Below are 27,050 nucleotides of genomic sequence, written 5' to 3'. Positions count from 1 at the left end.
AAAAACTTTAATTTAACTTAACTGAAACTTTTCTACGGAATTGAAAAGACTAGTTTCAGTTATTTCACTGATTTCCTTTTAAGCAAAATTCATTAAATTAGAAACCGAAAAAGAAAGTCCTATTTGTGATCTAGCAACACACAATGCTACGTCTTGCATTTGTGTCAAAAAATCAACGCCGGTGGACAAATACTATGAATTATTTTATCATAGATTTATTTCTTAAATTAATCTAGATTTATTTAAAAAAATAGCATAAACACGGTTTAAAACATATTCGTGTTTATCAGAAATAAAAATGTATATCCGTGGTATGTATAATGCTTTATCGTACAAGTAAATAAATAAAGTGTACTGGCGTGGCCGTACTTTTATTTTATATACAAAAGATTGCGTTGAAGAAGGCCTTTTAATTGTATTAACTAAATCAATATTATTTTGTCCTCATTTACAAATAAAATTAACAATTAACATTGTTGTTTTTAATGTTAAGTATTTGTTTGGGCCACGTCATTGCTCACTACCGGCGAGACAAATTGCCGATTAGGTTACATAAAATTATACAAAGCTACTTAAGAATTACTTAATTTATAAAATCCTTGTTTCAGTGATATGTGTACTTTTTATAAGTTCCTTGGCACTTAGTCAAGGTAATGTCCTGCAGAGTACAGTTAATGTGAAAAAACTGCAAGGAATCTTAGAAGAAGGTTTGAAAAGTAAAGATGTAGGCGCTCTTCACTTTGCGATCAAAGGATTGAAGCAAATCAATGCTAAAATACCTGAAGTCTGTGATGTAAGTATTTCAAATTGAAAGTTTCTCTTTTAATTATTTAATATTTTAAAACCCAGCCATGTAAATTAAACATAAAAGATGATTCTAAAATATCTTTTTCCAGGTTTTGAAAAGTTTAAAATATGACATTTCCAACTTAGAACAAGTGTTTTATATAACCAATGCAGCTGCCCTAGCAAACTGCCTGACCGTTTTGAGCCCAGAGCTTCTTGGCACTCCAACAAGGACTCTGGACAAAAAAGATGCTACTCTACAAGAAATATACTATGCAGTATATTCATTGAAGGCAATGGGCAAAGGCACCATCATGGATAAAGAGGACTCCCTGAAGAACCTTATACAATTGTTGAAGAAAGATGACTCACCTGCTAAGTATGTTTTTTGATATAGTAATAAATAGCTAATAAAATTATATTATAAAATAGTTGTATAGTAAGTTTTTTCATATAAAATTCACATCTTTATAAACACATATCACAAAAATGTCGTAGTTATTTCACTTTTTAAATTATAATAATGTTAACTATTAGTTCTTATAAATTAATACATTTCTAATTGCAGTTATGGCTATGTGTTTGCCCTGTGCGAGCACATGGGTTGTGGTGCATGGACAGCATCACATGCTGAAGGTGTGCTACTAGCAGCTGATGAGACAGATGCCCGCGCGCTTCACTTTGATGGTGGACTGCCTGCCACTGCACTCATACTAGGCAGCATAGCAAGGTAATTTATCACTTATACGGTAAGAATTTGCAGTTGCAGTTTCAGTTGAAATGGCCTAGTCACCCCTAACTAGGGGTAGGCGCCGAGCCTCTCAGTGAGGATGTATTATTTTATTTTGGAGCAATTGGGCACTTTATTTTTATTAAAGTATATATAACTTTTGGCTACAGGACATATAAAAGTTTAAAGAAAGCATCACCTCTGAGTGAGGAGCAGCGCTACAAGTTCAGCAACTATGTCTCTGGGAGGTCGGTGAGCACGCCCCGCGGCGCTGCACTGATGCTAGAGGCAGCCACTGCGCTTGCCGATGACGAGGTCAGAATCATATTATTATGCCGATGTTTAGTTATCTTTACCATTTTTACTATTTAGGTAATGTAAATTTGTTATTAATCCAAGATTTGTGAGGACTTTTCTTTCCCATGTTTAATTATTGATATTGTAATAAATTATGGTTTTGTTATAAATTTAACAATGGTTATTTGCAAATATTAATAATTACACATGTAGTTTAAATATCAGCAAATCATAAAATTAAATATTATTTTCAGCCATCTCCTATTTGTATTGTGATCAAAGGCAAGAAATATGTGACCTCTGAGTCAGACTCTGTAGAGATTTCGATCACTGACCTTATTGGCCGTCCAGTGCGCGGCTTGAAGCCTGAAGAAGTCGTCGCCCAGTCCGCAACCCGCCTCGCTGACGACGTGGTCGTTTTGTCCAAACAACCACTAACTCAGAAATCCAATGATCCAACAACTTTCGTACTTAACCTCGGCAAGATTAAAGCTCAGTATGGTCTGTACAAGATATCTCTCAGTGCTGGCTCTAAAACGGCCAACCTGAATGTAGCTGTGCTCGGTGAGATTCAAGTCAGTAGCTTGGAAGTAGGAATCGGTGATGTTGATGGCACCACCAGTCCAAAGATCACCACAATCAATTACCCCAACAAACTGACAGAGGTACTCCAAGCTGATCACATGCAGAAGTGAGTACTATAGGATATCCTTAAAAATTTCATAAAATCCTAGTTGTTTTAGCAATACAATGGGCAACCAATATTAATATTATGTTTTCATTTATATAATGTATTTGAAGAATATTATACATTGAGTAAATGATTGGATACAATTGTTTTTATATTCAAGCTGTGTTTGGTTTGTAGGGTAAGCTTGAAGTTCAGTGTTCGCGACAAGTACAACAATCCAGTGTCAGTGCAGCAAGCGTTTGTACGTATCGCCCCCGCACACTCCGCAGCCCCCGCTGACCTGGAAGCCATCTTTGTTGCCGAGCCCAGTGCTAAAACATACAGGGTCGAACTGGTCAGTGCATAAATACTTATATATACATTAAACATATTTGTGTTAAGAATTCTACTTGCATTTGACCTCAGTGGTATTTGATTTGATTGCAGTTATACGTATTATGAAGGTTGTGAATGCTTGTTAAGATATTTTGCCAGACTTTATAGAAAATAAAAAAAACATTTGTTCCTGTGGAAGATTATTTATGAGCAAAACTACCAGATATATCTAATATATAATTCATCAATGTTGTTTTTTCATGATATAGAACGTAGGCGCAATCGCAAAGCACCTGAACCACCAGTCGGGCGCGCACTCGCTGACGCTGTACCTGGGAGACAGCGCCGTCTCCAACCCCATCGCATGGCAGCTTGGCGACATACACTTTAACTTCGGAAAGGACACCAATGCCCTCGGTTAGTCATAATCATCTTCATCAGCTCACTATACTTCGGTCGACGGCCATAGTCAACCACGCTGACCAAGTGCGGGTTGGTTGGCTTCACACATATCATTTAATTTCTTCTCACATATGTGCAGCATCACGATGTTTTCCTTCACCGTAAAAACGTCGAATAAATGTACATATGTAAATCGAAAAACACATTGGTACATGGCGGGATTCGAACCCAGGATCTGCGGATTGCAAGTCAAGTGCTTAATCCCTGAGCCACTGAAGCTCTCGAGACGCTCAGTCATAATACTATTAACAAAATTAAATGTGTTTTATATTACATACTGCTGTTGTCAAAACATCCTTCTATATAATGGAAAGTAACTGAACTTAAATGTCCACTATTATTATATTTAAGTGTAATAACTTAACAAAATATCATATATGTATTAAGTTGACATGGCAATGGCGGTTTACATATAATTCTGATAATAAAGAAGTGAAAAATAATTATATATAATATATTTTTGTGTATATCAGGTGCAGTAGTTAGCGAGAGCCGGCAGTCCCGAGCTCGTGGTCCACTACCGGAGATAGTGCACCAGTTCCGAGAGCCGGAGGCGCGGCCGGCGCGAGCTGTATCGGATGTATTCGCGGCGTGTTGCGCAGCGCCGCTGTTGCTGCTGCTGGTCATGTGGGCCCGTCTCTCACCCCGTCTACGTCTACCTCCCATGCCTGTCGCCCTAGTCTTCCATCTTGCTCTAGGAGGTACATGGATATACCACAGCTATAAACATAGTACCGAACTGAAATAACGTAGAACTTAACTCTTGAGTATATCTTTGTTGCGGTAAAAGCCAAAGCTAGTTCTCGTTAATTTTACTACGGGTATGTTCCGATATGCACTGCGAGCACTGCACAGTGCTATCACTGTAGAAAAATTCGTTCCGTTATGGACTGCCAGTATACTGCCGCAGTACCCTAGAGAAATATATGACGTCATAAATCTCCGCCATATTCTACTGTGAGCACTGGCGTTTTCGAGGTAAGGTACTCGCAGTACTTTGATGACGTGATCAGTCAAAACCACCCGAGTGCCTGACATCTTATAAACAAAGCTACAGTTTAATCAGAAAATGTTAAAGTTCTGTAATTAGTTTGGATTAATAAATAAAACAATGGAAGAATTGCAAAAATTAACCTTATTAGACTGTGTTGATAATGAAAAACATATTCTTTTTTATGAAAAAAGTACTTATTTTTATTACATTATAAATTCAATTTATAATTAATATTAATTAAAATATTTTTAATTTGACAGTACTCCAAAACAGTTTTTTTTAATGTACTAGAAAACTTGAATACACTCATTTGAATGTTGCGTCAAAAAATGCGGCTGACAGTATACGAGATTGCGTTCCGTTTTAAATCGTAACCAGTATAACTGGCTATAAAGGAACGGCTTCACAGTATACTGAATTGACGTCACACTCTACAGTGGTCGCAGTGCATATCGGAACACACCCTAAGTAACATATGGTATTTATTTTACATTGTTGAGGCGAAATAATACAGATTCTAATGTATATACTGTTACAAATATGTTGATGTGTGCAGGCTCGCTGGGATTGTATGTTCTACTGTGGCTGCAGTTGTCGATGTTTGCGACACTGCGCTACCTGGCGCCACTCGCGCTCCTCACCTTCCTCTCCGGGCACCGGCTGCTGCGCCGCCTTGCTCAGGACAAGCAGACACGCTAACACCCAATCATATACTCACATTTACATAAATACATAATTTATTATTTGATTTCAACATTGTTCAAATAAAATTCTGATTTTTTGCACATCTACAATGTTTAAAAAATCCTATTTGGATATTTCTATTTGATATAAACTCTGGAATATTATTTGTAAAATGTTAAAATCATTAAAAAAATGTTCGAATTAAATATGTCTACTGTTCTCTTGATTTTTATTCTTTATAAATTGCATCTTATTATTCAAGTGTCCGATATGTAGTTGTAAGTAGAGAACTTTCCTAAAATTGTAATGTCTAGTAATTTGTGAAAACTAGAAGTTTCTTTGATAGTTAAGAATGTGCAGATGTTTATTATTACATGTCACAAATAATTACAATCAATTCGTTGAGAATTGTGAAACATTCAATTTAAATTTAGTAATAAAAATGTGTTCGTATCTGCAATATAATTTTAAGGTTATGTCTGAATATGTTTGTAATATCTGAATAAAAAAAATAAATTAAAACAGCAAAATTGATGTACACTTCATAAAAAAATGTTAACACGATTTTTTGCAAAACCAATAAGGTTCAAAGTCGCACGTGATTTATAATGAGGTTAGTTTGTGTACTAGAATTATAATTTAATGAATAAACGAGTGATTTTGTTATATCTAATGGTTTTTATTTTTCATTTATAACAATAAAAAAACTATTTTCCATTTATAGTATGCCACTGTTTGTGGTTGAAAAGTGCCAGCTAATTTTCCTAAACAGTGAAAACTCTTTGAATAAAACTACTTTCTCATAGAAATTATATTTATTAAAAAAATCATATCACAAATTTCAATGATACAAAATCATTAAATTTTTAATGATTTCATCATTACACACTATAACACGCATTACAATACAATATAATTAAATCATTTATACTATGTTATTATCATAGGATCAGTTCAAATCACTGTTTGACACTCATCAAACAATCTATTATTATTAATAATTAAACTATTCATAATTTAAATTAAAAATACATAGAAAATTGCGAGCACATTCAGTGCTACTGTCAAAAAGAGAAATAATTAATATATTTGTTATAAATTATTATGTTTATAAATATTGTAAGGTTCATGCAACACTGGGCTCCAAAGTATCAAAGAAATGGTCAAGTCTCCTTCCATTTTAGTACTAAACCAATATTCATAGAGCTTTTATCTTTCCTTTGAGCTATCTTTCAGAGGATTGCACAGATAATGTATAATTTTATAACAGACATAGCCAATAGGAAAATATTTTCTTGGCAGTTAAAAGAGGCAATTGTGCCAAGTGAAATGTTTTGTACAAATTTAAAAAGATTCAAGTATTGGATATCATTAATTAAAATATTAATTGTGAATGTTATCCATAATACTGTCAAAACTAACACTTATTTATAATAACTTAAAACTCTGCATCTAATGTGAATACATTATCCATTCTGTTGGACATCACCCCCCACTTCTGGTACTCTCCCACTTTCTTTTCAAAGAAGTTTGTCTTACCCTCTAATGATATTAGATTCATGAAGTCAAATGGATTCTTTGTGTTGTAGAACTGAAAAAAAAAAAAAAAAGTATATTTTACAAGCCAACACAACTTAAACAAAATGTAATTTTATAAATGACAAAGTTTTTAGTGGATGGATGGATGAATTGATGTTTCTTAGAAGGTATCTCTGTTACGGCTCACAGATCTTGATAAAATTTATTAATTTTATTTTTTATCCCAAGCAGACAGAATCGGTGTCGCCTGGGACAGCTATCTAATATATAAAATTCTCGTGTCACAGTTTTCGTTCCCGTACTCCTCCGAAACGGTTTGACCGATTCTCATGAAATTTTGTGAGCATATTCAGTAGGTCTGAGAATCGGCCAACATCTATTTTTCATTTTTTTTTTAACTGCGCGCGGACGGAGTCGCGGGCGACAGCTAGTATGTATATAAAGTTCTGATATGGAATTGCCACCTTTTTAAATATTCACCACATCCATAATATGTAAAAGTGTCATAATTGTACTCAATTGAATCAATTTTATTGCAAAATGTTTACCTTCTCTCCGATCAGATCTACAAGTAGTCTGTCAGCAACAAACTCAATGTACTGCGACATCAGTTCACAGTTCATGCCGAGCAGCCGAACAGGTAGTGCATCTGTAAGGAACTCCTGCTCAATGACAACCGCATCCTTGATGATCTGCAGCACACGCTCTTTGCTCGGCTTCTGCACTAGGTATTTGAACATCAGGCACGCAAAGTCCGTGTGTAGACCCTGGAATTAAAATTAAATTTGTTGGTTTTTAATTTACATTGGTATTTTTAGCACAATAATTTAAATATGCAAGTTGAAGTGATTACCAATTATAAAATATAAAAACAAAAAAACTTGAGAGGTGTCAAGGGACACCCGGATGGAACGAAGTTCCTTTGGATTAATTAGTGAAGGAACCAATGTTTATTCTATGAATAAAAAACTTAAGTCTTCACAAGAAGTACATTTTATTTCTATGAATTTTCGTAATATATTGTCACGTCGTTGCCATAGTGAAGTAGCGCTCATTCGTCGTTACCATACTTTCTATAGCAAAAAAGTGTCGTGACAACTTTTCGTAAGAATTTTTTCCGTCTAGCCCCTTTTCACAACATGCGATAAGGAACTTCGTTCCAAATGCATCTAATTTCAATTCGTAATCTTGCAGATTGAATAAATTGTTTTGACTATCAAATAATATAATGAAAATTGTAGTTGTATGAAGTCATTATTGCATTTAATTTGCATAATAATCACTAATATCAAATGATGTATAATTACTAGGGATGAAAAATGTAGGCATAAATAATAGACTTGAATACATGATTAGATTAAACCTATGTGAGATAACTGTGGTTTAACTTAGAACATGTTATGCTTACTTAGAACTGATAACTTATCATTTGTCCTACTTTTCAATTTACTATCAGTAAAACTTTTGTGATATTAAAGACTGAAGTCATTGACACCTTTCTAGAATTTATAATTAGGGTGTAGGCATTTTAAAACCATAAAAATTCTAGTTACAATAAACAAACAGAAAATTTAAGCAATATATTGATTGCAATTTATTCCCTCATCTAAATATAAATTATATTTTAGTAGTCATGCAATTCTAATGATAGACATTTGAGGTAAACCAACTATGGTGTTGATTTCAGGCTACATTTCACATAATTATATCTGGATATTTCAGAAATTTATAAGATTAAATTTAAATTATAACATTTCTTACCTCATCCCTAGAAATAAGCTCATTGCTGAAGGTCAGACCAGGCATTAAGCCACGCTTCTTCAACCAGAAAATTGATGCAAAGCTACCAGAAAAGAAGATTCCTTCCACAGCAGCAAAGGCAACTATTCTTTCCCCAAAGTTTGCTGTCTTGCTAGCGATCCATTGCAGTGCCCAGTCTGCCTTCTTCTTTACACATGGTAAAGTTTCAACTGCATTGAACAAGAAATCTCTGTAAACAAATAACATTGTGTTACTATATTAATAACTAGCTTTTACCCGCGACTCCGTCCGCGCGGAGTAAAAAATAGAAAACGGGGTAAAAATTATCCTGTGTCCTTTTCCTGGTTCTAAGCTACCTGCCCACCAAGTTTCAGTCAAATCGATTCAGCCGTTCTTGAGTTATAAATAGTGTAACTAACACGACTTTCTTTTATATATATAGATGTATAACTGAATCAGGTGTTTATGTACCATAGAGGTTTACATATTCAACAATAATGATTTCGAGATATATGGAAAAACATACCTTTCTTTGGGATCCCTAATATATGTATCAATCAGCAAAGAGTACATCTCAGAGTGTACATTTTCCATAGCGATTTGAAATCCATAAAAGAACCTTGCTTCACCGATTTGAACTTCTTGTGAAAATCGCTCTACTAGATTCTCATTAACTATACCATCAGAAGCAGCAAAAAATGCCAACACATGTTTAATAAAGTGCCTCTCACAGTCCTTTAAACTTTCCCAATCTGATAAATCCTGGAGACAAGGATAATTTAAATTACGATAAGTAAAATATCATTTGCGAAATTCCAAACAAGTAGAGCAACGAAGCATGACGCATGTTTAAACTGAACTTTACCTTGGATAAATCAACTTCCTCCACAGTCCAGAACGAAGCTTCAGCCTTTTTATACATTTGCCAAATATCAGGATATTGGATAGGAAAGATGACGAAACGCCGCGGATTTTCACGCAACAGTGGTTCCAATTCTGGATTAAATGCCGCTACTTTTTCCGTATCTTCTTTCTCCACATCCATTTTGTACTCAACAACATTTCCATTCTGCGGGGCCAAAACATTTTTCACGGGGGACTGTAAATAGAAATAATGACTTTTAACTTCCTTGGAAAAACACCGGAACAAACCACTTTTTAAATTAATACTTTGCCATATCCTACCTTTATATGAACATTCGTCATTGCTTCGTAAATATTTTCTTTGTCAAAAGCGTTAGACATTATACAAAGTTAAATTTCACTAATTTTAATTAAAAACTTTAGAGGCGGCTAACCTCTGTAATTTCAACTGAAAGATAACTATAAAATGAAGCCTCGACAACTCTAAACTTGTTGACATAAATATAAAGGCGGGAAATAGAAGCATGTTCTGAAACCACAATTGGAAAGACAATTTGAAAATAAAAAATATATGTATTTTTTTTTAATTATGTTAAAATCCTATTAAATGTTTTTTTAACATACATTCTGTTTATAAGTTATATTCTAAGAGTTGTAACTTAAATTAACATAAATGTTAACAAAATCGAGGGAGATTTTCAAGGAGTTTCCAAATATTTTGCAGCATTTTGAACGAATCTTTACACTTTTGAAGTTTTTCAATAAATGGCGCGAAATGGGTATCCCCTCCCTAATAAAATTAAATTCACGTTTTTATTTAAATACCGATTAAAATTAAAATAAAAATGCCGATGATGATTTGAAAAGAAGAATTTAATTTAATGCTATACCAAATGGATATGAATAATTCAATGTTTCTGTGGAACATTCAGAAAAACTGTTAATTTCCCGCGAAATTTCCATGCTTGCATTTATCATGCTGTAAAGTCATTCGCCAATGACTCTCCAATCCTAAGATAGTGTTTTTTTTTAAATTATGTACCGTGGACATGGGTTGCTGCTGCCGAAACCTGAAAAAACATAAACTGTTATCACTTTTATTCTCTATAAACAAAAGAGATAACAATATGAGTTTGGCATTTGGTAGTGAAAACTCACGTTAACTTGAAGACAAATAAAATAAATATTATATTTATATATGATATATGCAATAGTTTAGATGGATGTTTGTAGGTATCTCCAAAACGGCTCTTGATGAAATTTGGCTCAGATGTAGAACAGTCTGGAAGAACACATAGGCTATTTAAATTAAATTTAATATATATTAATAGATTCATTTTAAGATACTCATTTTTCATAAAGCTGAGATTTGTTGGTTTTATTCATCACTCGTTTTTTTAATCGTCACTTAATACTTAAATATTTATTTTGTACAAAAAGATCTTAAGAATAGATAAAATAATAAAATAATATTAAATTGTTTACTGAATATATTATATTCAGTGAATAAGTTATTATAGTTAATTATTTTTTTATAATTAACTAGCTTTTACCCGCGACTCCGTCCGCGCGGAATAAAAAATAAAAAACGGGGTAAAAATTATCCTATGTCTGTTTCCTGGTTCTAAGCTACCTGCCCACCAATTTTCAGTTAAATCGATTCAGCCGTTCTTGAGTTATAAATAGTGTAACTAACACGACTTTCTTTTATATATACATATTTTAATACAAATTCACACAATTCGTTTACAGGTAAAAAATAGTAACCCAATAAAATGGTTTATGGCATCTTTGATCTTGGTCACACCGGAAACTGTCACTTGATTGTCACTGTCCATTTCATCTCTGTCAATGAAAAATACAAAAGTTCAGTCATCAATAATATTTTGAAATATATCAGTGTAATACATTCAATTCAAGCCACAAAAATATCTCAAAAATGTCAGATAATGACGACGATTATATGTGCGAGGAAGAAGAAGACTACGGTTTGGTAGGTCAATTATTATTGTTTCTGTACATTTTAGGTAACATTTCGGTTAACCATTAATAATACGTTTTACATTGAAACCTTTACAGTATATTGATATTCTTCTCGCCATCATTACAGAGTTAGAGAAACTAAATATTATAGTGGATATGGCACAAAACTTTTCGTTGTAATTTTTATAACCTAAATCATTGCATAGGACTGTTTGTGTAATTATTGAAATTCACCCATTTATGTAACTTATAAGCTTTGTGCGAGAAAACATATTTATTTAATGTACTTTATCCATCTTTTTCTCGTATCTTTTAAATATTACATATTATTTCAGTTTTGTGCATGCCTAAAAATAATTAACATATATTTATATGTGGCAGGAATATTCAGAAGACAGTAATTCTGAACCTGATGTTGATCTCGAAAACCAGTACTACAACAGTAAAGCGCTCAAAGAGGATGAGCCAAAAGCAGCCCTCGTCAGCTTCCAGAAAGTTCTGGAACTGGAAGGAGGAGATAAAGGAGAATGGGGCTTTAAAGCTCTTAAGCAAATGATAAAAATTAATTTTAAGTTGGTAAGTTTTTTAATTTAATCTTGTATATTTGTTGAACTAGACCACTGAATGGCTTTTTATAAGTATTATTGAAATATGTGTTTGTCTTCTAAAAATATTAAAGTAGTTGTTCTTAAATAATTAATTATATAAGTGTTCATTATGTACACAGTAAGGACTTTATTTAAGCCAAAGAGGTTTATTGTTTTACATTTTTTTTTCAGGGAAATTTTACAGAAATGATGTCTCGTTATAAGCAACTCCTCACATACATAAAAAGTGCAGTGACACGGAATCATTCAGAAAAATCTATCAATTCTATACTGGACTACATATCTACATCTAGAAATGTAAGTATATATTTTTAACTTGAGGCAGCAGTTGCAGGTGACATTATGTTGGATTATGCTAATACATTTTAAAAAGCTACTCTAATACAAATGAAAAAAAAAAAGTATTTATTCGAATTTTAGATAAAGAAATCAATGCAGTAGTAAAAATTATTTTCAAAAATCATCCTTGACCTTGTCCCACTTACGTAAGGTCGGTGTACCAGATTTCCGTCCAAATCAATCTGTCTGCCGTCATCTCCATTGTCACCCCCTTCTTGATCATGTCACCTTTCACACAATCAATCCATCTTTTCTTAGGCCTACCTCTACCGGTGTACCTCCACACTTATACTTAACATTCTCTTTGTCACATGCTATTCTTCCCTCCTCATAACATGCCCGTACCATGTTAACCTTTTACTTCTCAATTTTTTTTCACTAACAATGTACATAAATAATATTAGTAATATTAGGTCAGTTTCATAACCAGAGTTATTATATCTATTATTATAATGTCTGTTGCAATTTTCAATGTAAGTTATGAAATGAACAGATGGAGTTATTGCAAGACTTCTATGAGACAACATTAGAGGCGCTTAAGGATGCAAAGAACGATAGGCTATGGTTCAAGACAAACACAAAGCTGGGCAAGTTGTACTACGACCGCGGAGACTTCAACAAACTGGCCAAGATATTGAAACAGTTACATCAGAGTTGTCAGGTAGGTGTTACTGATGATATTTTTTTCATTAACTAGCTTTTACCCGCGACTCCGTCCGTGCGGAATAAAAAATAGAAAACGGGGTAAAAATTATCCTATGTTCGTTTCCTGGTTCTAAGCTACCTGCCCACCAATTTTCAGTCAAATCGATTCAGCCGTTCTTGAGTTATAAATAGTGTAACTAACACGACTTTCTTTTATATATATAGATAAGCTGACAAACAAAAATCTCCATATCTTTTGATTCTCTAAAGAAGAGCCTCACTGATAATGTAAATGCAAAAGTTTGGTATTGATGTTTCTTACCATATAACACCAGTACCACATTCAAGAATATAGCATAGGGTGTAAACCCTATTTTTATTTTATTTTCTAAACTAACCATCTTTTTTAATGACATCTAAGATTAGTAAATTTTATTGAAAAATGGTAAATGATGATCTTAAATATATCACATAATTGTAAATATAACTGCAGACGGATGAGGGTGAAGATGACTTAAAGAAGGGTACTCAGCTGCTGGAGATTTACGCACTGGAGATCCAGATGTACACAGCGCAAAAGAACAACAAAAAACTGAAAGCCCTCTACGAACAGTCCCTGCACATCAAGTCTGCTATCCCGCATCCCCTCATCATGGGTGTTATTAGAGGTACACAATGTCATATGTTATATGGTCATTTTAGCTATGTTATTAATAGATTTGACTTTTCGTTCTAAAGCGTGTTGCAAGGTGAGAATTGAGAGCAGAAAAATAAGGAATGGTATATCTTCTGATAATTTACACCGTTCATTATAGTTACAGGTAACAATTTTCTTTTTAAAATATTTCATGCTATTACGGCTTAGTCAGTCGCATAGAATGTGTTGCCTAAAGTGAAGTATGTTTTAGAGCAGTGTTTCCCATAGTGGACGATTACGCCCTCTTGAGGGCGTTTGAAACCTAGGAGGGGGCGATAAGGGGCCAAAAAATGGGGGGCATTGAAATTAATTAAAGTAATGAAATTGTGGTTTTTAAGTTTTAGGGCTGAATAAAAATTAGGGGGCTCTAAAATATAATTGATTTTCAAAGGGGGCGGTAAAAGAAATAAGTTTGACAATCACTGTTTTAGAGTGTGGAGGCAAAATGCATCTCCGCGAAGGTGAGTTTGAGAAGGCGCACACAGATTTCTTTGAGGCGTTCAAGAACTATGATGAGTCCGGCAGCCCGAGACGCACCACCTGCCTCAAGTATCTTGTGTTGGCTAACATGTAAGTTTACACTAATTTGAGTTATATTTGAGTTTTCTGTTGGTAGAAAATGTTTTAAAATTGCAGATAAATATTTAATTTTTTACTATAAATATTTTTTTTATTTTAGGCTTATGAAATCTGGAATAAATCCATTCGATTCACAAGAAGCCAAGCCATACAAGAATGATCCAGAGATTCTCGCCATGACCAACCTAGTTATGGCATACCAGAACAATGATATCAACGAGTTTGAGTCCATACTCAAACACAATAGAAATAACATAATGGATGATCCGTTCATCCGGGAACATATTGAAGATTTACTGAGAAACATCCGCACACAAGTTCTCATCAAACTGATAGGTCCCTACACCAGGATACATATACCTTTTATATCCAAGGAGCTCAATATTGACGAGAAAGAGGTCGAGAATTTACTTGTCACATGTATTTTAGACAAGTGAGTATTAAACTTTTTAAATTCAATATTTTATGTTACTTGTGCGATTTTTAACTTAGAAATCATCTGAAATTATCTTTTTAAATAACAAGCTAGTTTATTTTGTTTTGGAGTGTGCTCGGAAAGAACGGTTTAGACTTAATTATTTTAAGGTATTTGGGTATAACGTCGGTCAGATAAACACTATCCTGGGTTACCTGTCTTCTGACGAGGCCAGGATGATATTTGACCGACATATGTTTAAGAAACAATGTAGATGACTAGATGTATTGTGTATTAATTGGAAGGCTTATGGGGCGGTATGGTCGCAAAAGACAAAGCCTCTTAAATAACTAAATAATAAAAAAAACTAGTTTTTTTTAAATATATAAGCTTAATAATAAAAAAAAATATAGTATATTTGTTTAAAGATAACACAAGTAGAATGTTTTTGATATGAAACATCTATAGGCTCACTTGTAAACCGAATTGTTGGCGTGGCGACGCTTGCCGTGGCGACGGGTCGCCAAACTATACTGAGGTATACATATATATATCATCATCATCATCATCAACAGCCTTTATTTATTATCTTTTATGCATATTACTTGTACACACACAAAGTTTCACATCTGCCAGGCGTCCCATGACGGCTCACAAGTTTTTTTTTGTGTTCAGCACGATCAGTGGACGCATTGATCAGGTGAATGCAGTACTGGAGCTGGCGAGTGGTGCACGAGGAGCAGCGAGATACTCCGCACTGGACAAGTGGACAGCCCAGCTCTCCTCGCTGCATCATGCCCTCGCTAACAAGATGGCCTGAGACTTCATACTTTAACACAACCCCACAGATACACAAACAGACTATAAATGACATACAATATATATACATACAACGGTCTCTATAAAATCTTTGCAGTTGTATCTCTGATGTGGAATTTTTAATGTATAAGACGTTCATATTTACAGCTGATTGTATATTTTGGTAATATTCTCCGAAACTTCATAAAGTTATTGTATATTTCTTTTCAAATATCTTGGAGGTCCAAGATCCAAGTATCTGTCTCGCAACAAGTTCAGAGCCGCCATATCTGAAAATTACTATATACTGATTTAGAAAAATTCTTTCATCATTATAAATTTGTTATTTCTATTTTGTTCCGTGAATAGTAGCTGTTAGTGTTTGTGATATTCGATAATTTAATTTAAAACGATTTTTGCTATCACATCGTATTCTGCAACGCGTATACGATAAAAAATAATATTTTTTTTTTTTGGTCGGTAAAAAACATTTTAGAGATAACAAAAGAAAAGAAAGTTTATAAAAATGCAGAAATTACTGAACACTGCTCTTCAAATTGTAATAATTTGTAAATAAATCGTATATTAAAAAAAAATGTTCTTGTAACCTTGAATTTCAACTGTGGTCTCACTTGTTTATATTGTCTCTGTCTTATTCAAAGAGAATGACAAGGACGGGAATATAGTAATACAAGATTCCACTGCAGTAGAATTAACTAACAAAGCAATATACTCATAAAGTTAATAAAATTACGTAAAATCAAAGTAAATTGTAGACATTTCCTTCAAGCAATTAGCTTACACTTTTGATATATAACTGCTTCTTTTAATCCATTGACTGCGAAATACGATGTAGTCGTAATAAACTATGTACTTTAGTCTTTTTAAACAAAAAATAAGTTCAGTGCTGAATAAAATGCATATGATGGAAAACTAAATTTTTGTTTTTTTTATACCATAAGGTGGCAAACGAGCAAGCGGTCACTTGAGTCCTCCTAAATAACGAAACGGCAACTGCCCATAGACATTCGTAATTGTAGATGCGTTGCCTACCTTTAATCGACAGAGGACGCACAGAGAGAGGATATATTCTCTTCCTGTATCCCCTCCTCGGTCAAATCCACTTCCCCTTCCCACCCTTTCCTTATAAGGGTGGGAAGGGAATGTGGACTAAATTAGTCCTCCGGCACCACGCGGAATCTACCACTGTTAAATGTTGTTTTTTTTTTTATTAATATTATTTTATTGTAATAAACAACTGTAGCTTCCATTCTTTCAATGTATTATTAAACTTTACGATTATCTACCAGGGAAAAAAAAGATATTTTAAAAGGTATACAAAATTTTATTATATTTTTATAGTCATGTAGTATATAGACAAAATGGACGGTTCGATATATCACAGGTTAGTTTATATTTAATTTTTTTTTATAATTGCTTAATTTTATGTTAAACTTCTGCTATTTTTAATACAATACACAAAAAAAGTTAATAAATCAGTAATTAATTTTTAAAAAGTAAAAAATAATTATATATTTCATACACTCTTGTTAAAAAATTGATATGTAAGTAAACAGTGTAAATATTTTAAAACTAGATCTAGGATAAAAATAACATCTGAAATCCAATATAGTATTTGCCAAAAAAACTTTTGAGTAGCATAAACCAAAAGGTTTTCATTCAACGATAAATGGCACTATTAAAAATCAATAATTACAGCAGTCAGAAAAAAAAGTACGCTATGTGACTCAAATAACTTACATTTAACATTTTCAAGATAAAGATAAAAATACTAGCAACGCTTCCCGACTGAGGGGATATTCGAGATTTTTTATATAAGAGGTATCCAAAAACATCCGCACCGCCTTTGAAAAAGGTTACTTTCGTTTCTTGAAAGACCTTAAATTGTACTGTTTTAAAAATACCGCTGAAGACAGAATGTCTCCTAAATTATATATTACCAAATAATAATTAAGTCTTAATTATACTATAAATGCAAATGTATGGATGGATGGATGTTACAAGGTACATATCTCCAAAACGGCTGCATAGATCTAGCTAAAATTTGGCATATATGTAGAAAACACTCTAAAAGAACACATAGGCTAATAAGTTTTTTTTAATTACGTCAGAACAGAGTCGCGGGCGAAAACTAGTATTTGTATAAAAAAAATATTATCAAAATACAATTCGCATTCAAAGAGTAATCAGCTTCATAAAAAAATATAAAGTAAAAATTAAAGCTCTACATTGAGCAAAATTTATATTGAAAACAAAAATGGAATGCTTGAGTATGTATGTATGTATGTATGGAGTCATACATGTGATCAGCGCGGCTTGTCGTGCAGCCAGGCGCGGAAGACGGGTAGTGTAGTGGGGTAGTGTGTAGGTGGCTGCTCCCCGCGCTCACCATCCTCATCACGTTCACGGAACGGATATGTGCCGAGTACAATAGGTAGTTGCAGCTTCACCTCTTTTTCCAAACTCTTCGGCTCAATTATGAACTGGGGATGTAAAAAAAAATAATCAACTGTTGGTTTTTAAATGTAAGATGAATTAGCAGAATTATTTTACGATTTTTTGTACAGACAATGCCAAATCATAAATATCTTATATACATAACTACAATTATGTATTAATCTATATATATAAAAGAAAGTCGTGTTAGTTACACTATTTATAACTCAAGATCGGTCGAACTGATTTAGCTGAAAATTGAGCTTAGAACTAGGAGACGGACATAGGAACTTTTTTATCTTGTGTGCATTTTTTTTTATCCCGCGCGGACGGAGTCGCGGGTAAAAGCTAGTTTTATATACATAATACTTGAACAATGAGATATGTAAGCTTCTATTTCATAATAAACAATAGTCTATGTGTGAATTTCACACCGTGTTTTCCAATTAACTTCAAGCCTGTAATTACACAATGTTACATAATATAATGGCAACACTAACATATACGTCATAGTGTACGGCGATGAGGTGACAGCCGCGTAGATTTGTGGGTGGCAGTGGAGGCACATAGAGCAGCTCGCGGCGCCACACGTCGGAGCCGCCGGGCCGCGTCTTACCGTGCGTCAGAGTCGCCAGCTCGCGCACCTCCTTCGCCGCCACTTTACCGTGTGCCGAATACTGGATTGTCTAACAATAAAACACAAGCAATATTATGAAAGAATATGTATATGATATATACTCCATCATCCATCTCATAGTGTCAGTGGCTCAAGCTTTAAGCACTTGACTTGCAATCTGCAGGTCCTGGGTTCGAATCCCGCCATGTACCAATGTGTTTTTCGATTTTCATATGTACATTTATCCGACGTTTTTACTGTGAAGGAAAACATCGAGATGCAACTTACATATATCTGAGAAGAAATTCAATGATATGTGTAAAGTCAATCCGTACTTGGCCAGCGCAGTTGACAATGGCCTAGTCACCTCTAACTTGGAGAGGCTCGGAGCCTCGCGGTGGGGATGTATAGTGAGCTGATGATCCCATTAGCTCCATTAGTATGTTACTTCTAATAACTGATCCCCAACATTAATTAATTAAAATGGCTGACCTCTGTTAATGCAGCTCGTGTACACTTGATAGCGGTGCGCGAGTTGTTGACGAGTCGTGCAGAGAGCGCGATGCTCTCACCGGGAACGTATGCGCCGCGGTCGAGCGACACGCTGCACGCTACCGCACCACCGCCCACGCATCCCACACCCACGCGGTGCTCGATACTGCATTCTAGCTCTTGCTGCAAACAAATACATGATAAAATAAATATCTCTTCATGCAAATGTAAAATACATCCAAGTACTGACAGGGTCGCCTAAATATATTTGGCTCCAAAAGGAGGTCTCGCAGACCTAAAAGTATGTCCATTGGTTAGTGCCCCCTAGGTTCATCACCCAGGTGGCCATAAAACCTGGGGGCCATGCACCCCTAGTACCCTTGGTTTTGAGTAGTGGAATAGTAGTATTAATAAATATTATATATATAGGAATAGTATATTAATATTATTCAAAGAATTGAATAAGTAACATTTTCTCAGTTTATACAGGAAAGTCTATAAATTATTTAAAAAATTTCACCTTTAACATAAAATTATACATACAGATAACACAGGAGGCTCCAAATTTAGATCAATTGGATTCATAACAATAAAAACTTGCTGGTTCTTGTGTGTTAACCCATTTGGTTCTCTTAAAGCAGCTTTACAATAGTACTGGACCCAGCCGTGTGTGCCAAGGAATGTTGATGGTAGTCCCATAGGTAAACCTAGCTTAAATGGAAAACTGTGGATGCCCGGAGATAATAATGATGGTGTATGACCTGTGAATAAAATTGATAACACTTTAAAATTTTAAAAATAATTTTTGAACAAGAAACATCAATGACTAATAAATCTAACACAACTACATATGTAAATAATAATCACAAATTCATCCTGATTTATCAAATATAGTGTTTACCTGATTCACCAAGAAGACGCATCCTGAAATCAATATAATTCTCTTTATCAAACAACCGCTCATGACGACCGGAGCCCACTCGCACTACACCCTCACCGATGACATGGAAATGTAGACCTAAAAGATATTACGATGTAAATAAAGATTTTTCTTTTATTTCTTATTAAGTAACAATTAAGTTTCAACTTACCTAACACTGGTGTATCTTCTTGCAATTCCATTAACACTTTCCCAGACAAAAATTGACCCGGAAAGTATAACAATGATGTGTTATCAAACACAATCAAAAATTTCAATAACTTCCTTGGCATTTTCGTGAGCTTTTATGTCTTTTGCAATTAACGTAACCGTGAATACGATAAATATGGACAACAATGCTACGGTCTAATGTACACAATAATTGATGCGATTGATATATGTAAATATATGAGGATAAAACGTGTGCAGAATAGTTTCGTAATTTAGATTGTTACACGGAAGCAACTCCAGTAGAAAGTAATTGAAAAATACTTATACCAAGGCGCAGAATGTAAAAACAAAACCCTAAGTTACGACTCTCTTGCCTTAAATGACCTAATCTAAGCACTTCTCACATAATCCGTAGGTTGAACAAAGTTAAGAAATATTTTAAGTGAAGGCCATCAAGTTCAAAACGTTTGTCTTCAACTCGTAGGAGTATTATAAATTATTTTACTTTACATTAGAAAATATCATTCAATTGATTTATCTATTCAGATTTATGTAATAGTTTTCACCATTAAGAACTAATTAAAACATTACTTAAATATAAAATTGATTTCGCGATCATCCGCGACAAAACTTTTTTGCTTTTTTATTTTGACTTTTTTGTCAAAGACTAAACACAAAAGTAGATATTTGATATTTCATGTAGTTGTTTTGATAAATTCACATGTAACAATTTTTGCAGAAATTGCATTACTTTTTTAGTGCATGTTGAAATCGGAAAACGCGGCACATCTCAAGTGATCACCGCCAGTCGAAAAATAAAAATGTTGTTATCGATTCAAAATGTTTTGGTATGATCACAATAAGACATAATATTTTGTTATCTGTTGTCACCGATTCATTGAATGGCGGTTTGAATTCGTTCCTATTGGTGCATATAAGACATCTTGTTATATTGGCCAATAACAATGAAGTTTTTGACATTGATCAAAACATGTAGGAATAATAAAATTTAAACAAATAATAAATGAGAAAACAACGTACTGTGGCAGCCAAAATAAATTAACCTTTGATTGGATTATAAATCTTGCTAAAGAAAGAAAAGGATCAAAAGATAATAAAAATGCCGAGTGAAATGATAACTCTTCAACTTGGTCAATGTGGAAATCAAAGTAATTTATTACTTTTAATTAAAGTGCCGTTTTGTATACGATTCAGTTAATTTCAAATTCTATATTTTTGTCACAGTCGGCTTCGAGTTTTGGAAGCAATTGTGTATTGAACATGGAATATCTCCGGAGGGAATTTTGGAAGAGTTTGCTTCTGCGGGATCAGATCGGAAAGATGTATTCTTCTATCAAGCTGACGACGATCATTACATACCTCGCGCTGTTTTGCTCGACTTGGAACCTCGAGTTATACATACAATTATGAATTCACCATATGCCAAGGTAGAGAGAGGGATATCTTTGTTTACATTTGAAATATTTGATATCTTTTTCATGCTCTCATGGACATGTTTTTGCAGCTTTATAATCCCGAAAATGTGTATTTATCAAAACACGGGGGCGGGGCGGGCAACAACTGGGCATCAGGATATGCACAAGGTGAAAAACTTAATGAGGAAGTATTTGATATCATAAATAGAGAAGCCGATGGTAGTGATAATTTAGAGGTATTATTTTAGAATTTTTATTTTTTCTTATTTGTGGTAATTTTGTAAATTTTTATTAACATATTACTTATATTTTTAGGGATTTGTGCTCTGTCATTCAATTGCAGGTGGCACAGGTTCTGGAATGGGATCTTATATATTGGAACATTTATCAGACAGATTTCCCAAAAAGCTAGTACAGACTTACAGTGTCTTCCCCAATCTTGATGAAATAAGGTAAAAATTTCTATTTAAATAACTAAGGAAGTTTTAGAAGAAAAAACAGAAATTGCCTTGACACGAAAAACTTTTATCTCTACCTCTTTAATATCTCTCTACAAGAAGTGTTAAAAATGTTGACAAAAACTATATACAAAGTTAAATATTATGGTAAGATATTTATACAAATTTGTATTCCTTTCAGTGATGTAGTTGTTCAGCCATATAACTCATTACTCACATTGAAGCGTTTAACGGAGAGTGCGGATTGTGTTATGGTACTGGACAATACGGCTCTCAACCGTATAGCCAGTGACCGCCTGCATATACAGAACCCTTCATTTGCACAGATCAACACTTTAGTGTCTACTATTATGAGTGCCAGTACTGCTACACTAAGGTAAAACTCAATCTTACAAGTATTATTAAAAATTGGGATAGATGGATTATTGTTACCACATAAATCCAGAATGACTAAATCAATCTAGATGAAATTTAAAATAAGTCATTATGACCTGGACCACCTTAGCTGGAGAAAGTCATGGGCATCAGATATACAATTTTTAAAACAAAGTTTGTTGTTGGAAAATTAAGAACAATGTCATCCTTGTCAATTGAGCAATTTCCAGTGCTCCATCTCTTGTACCATTCCCTTTACCTCCCGATACATATATACACATAACAAAAGTTCAACAAACTAAAAAAAGTATGACTGCAATATTTGTAAATTCATAAAAAAAAAAAATTGTCAACTAAAGAATGGCTAACACTTGTGAAGTACGAGGTGTCACGCGACCACGTGTACAGCCAAAAATCACACCCTGAAGGTGAACCCCCAACAGGTCTAAAACTAGTTGATGCCGTCACCAGATAATTATATGAGAGTGTTGGCCATTCTTAATTATTTTATAATAATGTTTTGCCTGCAGATATCCATCATACATGAACAATGACCTGATCAGCCTGGTGGCACCTCTGATCCCCACGCCGCGCCTGCACTTCCTCATGACCGGGTATACACCACTCACCGCTGATCATGAACTCAACACTGTTAGTAATGTGGAATTAAATTTATTTTACTCACTACAATATTTATTCGGTAGTAATTTTTTCCTTACTTACATTTTTTTGGAACATCCTCTTATCCATCAACAATCTTATCTGAAAATATCCATTAAATCATTCATAATAAGCTTAAGATGCCTATGATCAAGCTTTATAAATTAAATGTTAATATTATTTTTAAGGCCCCAAAGATTCGAAAAACGACAGTACTAGATGTAATGCAAAGACTGCTGCAGCCAAAGAATATGATGGTCTCTCTCAGCCCTGATCGCACAAATCAGCATTGCTATATATCTATACTCAATATTATACAGGTAATCACGATTTGTTTTATTTTAAGCCAGTCCTGTAAACAGTAAAAAAACATTGATATGAGGTTGGAAGCCCTTTTTTAAGATTGGTATGTGTAATCTGTTTTTTTAGCCGACTTCAAAAAGAAGGAGGTTATCAATTCAACTGTTTTTTTTATGTGTGTTACCGCGAAGCTCCGCCTCTAGTGCTTTGATTTTGATAAAAAATATTTTTCGTAATGAATTTGTAAATGATGTTAATCAATGTTTCCACAAATTTAATGTAAAATAACAATAATTATTCTAAAGGGTGAAGTGGACCCATCACAAGTGCACAAGTCACTGCAGCGTATTAGGGAACGAAAGTTAGCCTCGTTTATACCATGGGGTCCCGCATCTATACAAGTGGCGTTGTCGCGACGCTCACCTTATGTGCACGCCTCACATAAAGTATCTGGTTTGTTATTGGCCAACCACACAAACATCTCCTCGGTAAGTAGATGATCATATATGTCCGTATTTATAAGGATTTAAGCAATTTCTGAATGCTCTTGCAAAGTTATAATGCAATCATACTGATATTATAAAAGCAAATGTTTAGATGGATGTTTGCTTGAAGGTATCTCTAGAATGGCTCAACTGAACTCGATGAAATTTGCATAGATGTAGAACATAGTCTAGAAGAACATATAGGCTACTTATTAGGTTTTTTTTAATTCCGCACGGACGGAGTCGCGGGCGACAACTACTATAAACATAATACTTCTGCATTTTGTATTGTAGTGTTTATGAAACAAAATATATATATTTGATACTGTACATTGCATTATCTTTGCAGCTCTTTGACCGATGTCTCCAACAGTTCGACAAACTGCGCAAGCGTGAAGCATTCCTCGAGGTGTTCCGCAAAGAGCCCATGTTCAAGGAGTCATTGGAAGAGTTCGATGAATCGCGCGGCGTGGTCGACGACCTCGTGCAGGAATACCAGGCTGCTGCCACGCCGGACTATGTGCATTGGAACCCTGGTTTGTACATGTTTTATAACTAAGAATGAGCAATATAAATATTTGACAAAGTTGGCCTTGTGCCTTGTTAGTATTAGCACTAACATACACTTTTGGTAATGTGTTAAATTCTATATTTACAGAGAGCAGTCAAATATAACAAAGGCCATATACTAGGAAACTCCATGTGGTGTTAAGGTGTCCCTCGCTGTAAGCATTCCAAAGGAAAGCGGAACCAAGTGAAAGTTTTACTCAGAGAATCTCTGTCGTAATTTTTTTTATAAGTGCCATGTAATATTGTAATCTCAGAAACGTAACTTACGCCTAAGAATCTTCCATGTCTCATATTGTTAACTTGCCTATTTGCACTAGTTTTCGTTTGTAGGTGTTAAAAAAAAAAAACGAAAATTTTCTTATACAAGAATTTATTATAATTAAATACAACTAACTCTCAACATTCCCTTTGCATATATCACTCCCGTGCGTAACACATTGCGGTTTCTTTGCCACGAGTAAAGCAGTAACAAAAATAATATCACAAAGTAAATTAATTGCATAAACAGATTTACAATGTAATTGTTTTATATAAGTGTTATGTATTGTAACAATTCGTTATTTTAATTAGTCTGCATTAAATTACAATAATAAACTGTTTAATTCTTACTTTGATTTTTTTTATTTTTACTTTAAACCCACAAATGTTACAAGAGAGCACAACCTACACCATTTGCTTATATTAACATCACTTTAAGTTCAATGGCTTTATTTACACAGTCCAAGGTTAATAACATAAGCGAAAATATTGTTAAAAAATGAATGATTTAATTGAATTTACAGTTGCATTATTACTTCAGAAGCATAAGAAAATGACAACAGAATGTTATAAAATAATACATGATGAAAATTAAATATTAATGCTTTTAAATAATATTAAAGTTGAAATATAATAATGGCACAAAACATGCAGTGAGTTTCAAAAATAGAGGACTACAAAAGTGTGATTATTTTTGCAAATTCTACAACACTTATATTTTCCTTCTTAAAATAACCTATAAAAAATTTTGTAACATACACACATTGATACTTGTCAATCTCGTGTTTTTTTCCCAACAAAATTTCTATTTAAATGTGTAGAGTAAATTACTGACCAACAGGGTTAAAGGTTAACTTGTTTCTATACTTAATTTGTATGAGTGATAGCAATTCTTGAAACATCGGCTACAGCCAACATTTACCAAAATAAAATACATACATTCTTGACATAACATTAATACCTAAATTGTATAAATATAACAGTTGTTTTTATAAAAATTATAGTTTTAACATACATACTAGTTATTTTCAAATCACAATGAAAACATCAAGTTGCAAAAAGAAATAAGATGTCTACCCGCATAGGGTTTTAACTTAGATTACAAATTAAAAGCAATTGCATAGTGATATGAATTAGCAAAATGAAAATAGGAATTAAAATTAATGGCTGGCTGCCTCCATTCGGCGAGGCTAGGAGGTCTGGCTCGGAGCCTGGTACTTGGGCTGTATGATGGAGGTCTTTCGGAGTGGGACGGTTTCAGGTGTTGGGATGGCATCTCCTGTTGGCAACTTGGCAGGTACAGCTGGTGCTTTGAATGGACCTGCTAGATTACTTGGCCTCTGTTTTGCCATTTGGTAATCACCGGAATCAAAGAATTTTTGCTGTAAAGGAAATTTATTTATAATACTAGGACTAATATAGGATATATTTAAATAGGATAAATATAATATTACTCACTCCTTTAGCTAATCTCTTCTGAAGAAAAGCCGAATGTCCTCCAGGCCCTTTACCTAATATAGCATTTGGAAACTTTGCTTTTAGCTTAGCTTCCTCCAATTTTTCTACTTCTTTCGGCTGAAATAAACAAATAATAAAAAGTATTTGTTGTAAAGAAAATCAGTTTTATTATTTAAATAAGTAGTTACTGTATAAACTTACATCCTTTGTTGGCTCATTTTGATCAGCTGATTCACTCATCTTTAAAACCTGCAACAAAGGTGATTGAAAAAATTTTTTTCGCAAAAAATACAACGTTTACATAACATGTAGGTACAATATAAACACAAATTCATTTTATATCATTGTCTTCATATAACCAAAGTGCTTTAGAAAGAACATTACTTTTACGGGAATAAGAATAATTTTGTTTGTCCTACAGTTTTTGTAATACAAGTACAATTTTCATGTCTTATACTAACACTATGGAAGAAATTGTTGCTATGTCGTAAAGCTTTGTTTTGTTTACCCTATTATTTTTTAAATTACAATTTATCTTAGGCAATTGTTTTTCACCGATATCACCAATTCGTCATCTAAATGGAATTATTTACAGCATATGAAGCACAATAACATATCATTTCACACATGGTACAAATATACGAGTTTATAATGACAGTTACAGTATGATTTCTAACTTAATTGTTTACCTCAAGTCTTGCAACAATAAGGTCACTTTCTTTTTAAATGCGGCTGATAAGATAATGAAGTGATGGAAAATACCGATCTAAGAATCGTAACCGTTGCAACAAGAAAATAGTCGTCAACAAATAAAAACGCTCTCGTTCGTGATTTTCTTCAAATCAAAAATGGCGTTTTTTTAAATTATTGCCATAGTAGTTTGTCAAGCATTTCTCAATATCAAATCATGATGTTTTTAAAGGCGTTTTTAAGTTTTCAGTATCAGATCATAGCGAAAATGTAAAAATAAATATTTTGCCATAACTACTTTTCTTAATGTAATATTAACTAGATTTTGAATAAACTCAGACTTCTTTTCAGTTTGGAGTCTGGAAACACTGCTCTCTCTCAGCTGGCAACATGCCAAATGCCAACAGTTGTTAAATGTCAATGTCAACAGTTGTCAAATGTCAATGTCAAACGTTGTCAATAAACTTTCACAGCTTTACGCGCTTTACGTTAAAGTTTGTTTATCTTATCATAGTTTA

General features: G+C 33.7%; 6 protein-coding genes across 7 annotated transcripts; 3 read left to right on the top strand and 3 right to left on the bottom strand.

Annotated features, from left to right (window-relative positions):
* Nucleotides 1-280: 280 nt before the first annotated feature.
* LOC106713909 (dolichyl-diphosphooligosaccharide--protein glycosyltransferase subunit 2) lies at nucleotides 281-5,034 on the top strand. The gene is made up of 10 exons (XM_014506814.2): nucleotides 281-311; nucleotides 609-793; nucleotides 897-1,165; nucleotides 1,355-1,516; nucleotides 1,687-1,831; nucleotides 2,068-2,504; nucleotides 2,682-2,838; nucleotides 3,089-3,236; nucleotides 3,755-3,982; nucleotides 4,832-5,034. The coding sequence occupies exons 1-10, from the start codon at nucleotides 299-301 to the stop codon at nucleotides 4,972-4,974; spliced, it is 1,887 nt and encodes a 628-aa protein (XP_014362300.2). The 5' UTR covers nucleotides 281-298; the 3' UTR covers nucleotides 4,975-5,034.
* Nucleotides 5,035-6,292: 1,258 nt separating this feature from the next.
* Nucleotides 6,293-9,619, bottom strand: LOC106713913 (ribonucleoside-diphosphate reductase subunit M2). The gene is made up of 6 exons (XM_014506818.2): nucleotides 9,445-9,619; nucleotides 9,125-9,358; nucleotides 8,786-9,021; nucleotides 8,260-8,488; nucleotides 7,047-7,265; nucleotides 6,293-6,550 (listed from the first exon to the last, which is right to left on the bottom strand). The coding sequence occupies exons 1-6, from the start codon at nucleotides 9,502-9,504 to the stop codon at nucleotides 6,398-6,400; spliced, it is 1,131 nt and encodes a 376-aa protein (XP_014362304.2). The 5' UTR covers nucleotides 9,505-9,619; the 3' UTR covers nucleotides 6,293-6,397.
* Nucleotides 9,620-10,951: 1,332 nt separating this feature from the next.
* On the top strand, nucleotides 10,952-15,340 carry LOC106713910 (COP9 signalosome complex subunit 2). Its single transcript, XM_014506815.2, has 8 exons — nucleotides 10,952-11,116; nucleotides 11,488-11,682; nucleotides 11,886-12,011; nucleotides 12,547-12,714; nucleotides 13,192-13,366; nucleotides 13,827-13,965; nucleotides 14,075-14,407; nucleotides 15,065-15,340. The coding sequence occupies exons 1-8, from the start codon at nucleotides 11,063-11,065 to the stop codon at nucleotides 15,207-15,209; spliced, it is 1,335 nt and encodes a 444-aa protein (XP_014362301.1). The 5' UTR covers nucleotides 10,952-11,062; the 3' UTR covers nucleotides 15,210-15,340.
* A 2,130-nt stretch (nucleotides 15,341-17,470) lies between these two features.
* Nucleotides 17,471-20,423, bottom strand: LOC106713914 (arrestin domain-containing protein 4). The gene is made up of 6 exons (XM_014506819.2): nucleotides 19,844-20,423; nucleotides 19,654-19,770; nucleotides 19,296-19,513; nucleotides 18,753-18,935; nucleotides 18,145-18,330; nucleotides 17,471-17,691 (listed from the first exon to the last, which is right to left on the bottom strand). Exons 1-6 carry the CDS (start codon nucleotides 19,962-19,964, stop codon nucleotides 17,515-17,517), a joined length of 1,002 nt encoding a protein of 333 aa, XP_014362305.1. The 5' UTR covers nucleotides 19,965-20,423; the 3' UTR covers nucleotides 17,471-17,514.
* A 420-nt stretch (nucleotides 20,424-20,843) lies between these two features.
* Nucleotides 20,844-24,588, top strand: LOC106713912 (tubulin gamma-1 chain). Its single transcript, XM_014506817.2, has 10 exons — nucleotides 20,844-21,011; nucleotides 21,088-21,290; nucleotides 21,368-21,514; nucleotides 21,594-21,730; nucleotides 21,918-22,112; nucleotides 22,642-22,762; nucleotides 22,960-23,091; nucleotides 23,377-23,559; nucleotides 23,906-24,092; nucleotides 24,215-24,588. Exons 1-10 carry the CDS (start codon nucleotides 20,963-20,965, stop codon nucleotides 24,229-24,231), a joined length of 1,371 nt encoding a protein of 456 aa, XP_014362303.1. The 5' UTR covers nucleotides 20,844-20,962; the 3' UTR covers nucleotides 24,232-24,588.
* A 481-nt stretch (nucleotides 24,589-25,069) lies between these two features.
* LOC106713918 (alpha-endosulfine) lies at nucleotides 25,070-26,563 on the bottom strand. Of its 2 annotated transcripts, none has more exons than XM_045683155.1 (4): nucleotides 26,532-26,563; nucleotides 26,044-26,091; nucleotides 25,843-25,959; nucleotides 25,070-25,766 (listed from the first exon to the last, which is right to left on the bottom strand). In XM_045683155.1, the coding sequence occupies exons 2-4, from the start codon at nucleotides 26,080-26,082 to the stop codon at nucleotides 25,575-25,577; spliced, it is 348 nt and encodes a 115-aa protein (XP_045539111.1). In that variant the 5' UTR covers nucleotides 26,083-26,091; nucleotides 26,532-26,563; the 3' UTR covers nucleotides 25,070-25,574. The 2 variants fall into 2 exon arrangements, with proteins under 2 accessions (XP_045539111.1, XP_014362308.2); XM_014506822.2 differs by lacking the exon at nucleotides 26,532-26,563 and adding an exon at nucleotides 26,304-26,464.
* Between the last annotated feature and the right edge of the window lie 487 nt (nucleotides 26,564-27,050).

The sequence above is a fragment of the Papilio machaon genome, chromosome 2, assembly GCF_912999745.1.
Source record: "Papilio machaon chromosome 2, ilPapMach1.1, whole genome shotgun sequence".
Lineage (NCBI taxonomy): Eukaryota > Metazoa > Arthropoda > Insecta > Lepidoptera > Papilionidae > Papilio > Papilio machaon.
The sequence above is the reverse complement of the archived record's forward strand: the minus strand, read 5'-3'. Positions and strand labels throughout refer to the sequence as shown.

Bases quoted from the DNA above. Each gene is read 5' to 3' on its own strand.
- LOC106713909 (XM_014506814.2), top strand. The intron at 2,839-3,088 runs GTCAGTGCATAA...TTCATGATATAG, and splicing joins AAACATACAGGGTCGAACTG to AACGTAGGCGCAATCGCAAA. The intron at 3,237-3,754 runs GTTAGTCATAAT...TGTGTATATCAG, and splicing joins AAAGGACACCAATGCCCTCG to GTGCAGTAGTTAGCGAGAGC.
- LOC106713913 (XM_014506818.2), bottom strand. From the start codon at position 9,504: ATGTCTAACGCTTTTGACAAAGAAAATATTTACGAAGCAATGACGAAT. The intron at 9,359-9,444 runs GTAGGATATGGC...TTCTATTTACAG, and splicing joins TGACGAATGTTCATATAAAG to TCCCCCGTGAAAAATGTTTT. The intron at 9,022-9,124 runs GTAAAGTTCAGT...CCTTGTCTCCAG, and splicing joins AGGAAGTTGATTTATCCAAG to GATTTATCAGATTGGGAAAG.
- LOC106713910 (XM_014506815.2), top strand. From the start codon at position 11,063: ATGTCAGATAATGACGACGATTATATGTGCGAGGAAGAAGAAGACTAC. The intron at 11,683-11,885 runs GTAAGTTTTTTA...TTTTTTTTTCAG, and splicing joins TAAAAATTAATTTTAAGTTG to GGAAATTTTACAGAAATGAT. The intron at 12,715-13,191 runs GTAGGTGTTACT...ATATAACTGCAG, and splicing joins AGTTACATCAGAGTTGTCAG to ACGGATGAGGGTGAAGATGA.
- LOC106713914 (XM_014506819.2), bottom strand. From the start codon at position 19,964: ATGCCAAGGAAGTTATTGAAATTTTTGATTGTGTTTGATAACACATCA. The intron at 19,514-19,653 runs GTAAACACTATA...TTTTATTCACAG, and splicing joins GCGTCTTCTTGGTGAATCAG to GTCATACACCATCATTATTA. The intron at 17,692-18,144 runs GTTAGTGTTGCC...TTACATCCCCAG, and splicing joins CCGTACACTATGACGTATAT to TTCATAATTGAGCCGAAGAG.
- LOC106713912 (XM_014506817.2), top strand. From the start codon at position 20,963: ATGCCGAGTGAAATGATAACTCTTCAACTTGGTCAATGTGGAAATCAA. The intron at 21,012-21,087 runs GTAATTTATTAC...TTTTTGTCACAG, and splicing joins TGGTCAATGTGGAAATCAAA to TCGGCTTCGAGTTTTGGAAG. The intron at 21,515-21,593 runs GTATTATTTTAG...TTATATTTTTAG, and splicing joins ATGGTAGTGATAATTTAGAG to GGATTTGTGCTCTGTCATTC.
- LOC106713918 (XM_045683155.1), bottom strand. From the start codon at position 26,082: ATGAGTGAATCAGCTGATCAAAATGAGCCAACAAAGGAT. The intron at 25,960-26,043 runs GTAAGTTTATAC...TGTTTATTTCAG, and splicing joins AAAATGAGCCAACAAAGGAT to CCGAAAGAAGTAGAAAAATT. The intron at 25,767-25,842 runs GTGAGTAATATT...TTTCCTTTACAG, and splicing joins AGAAGAGATTAGCTAAAGGA to CAAAAATTCTTTGATTCCGG.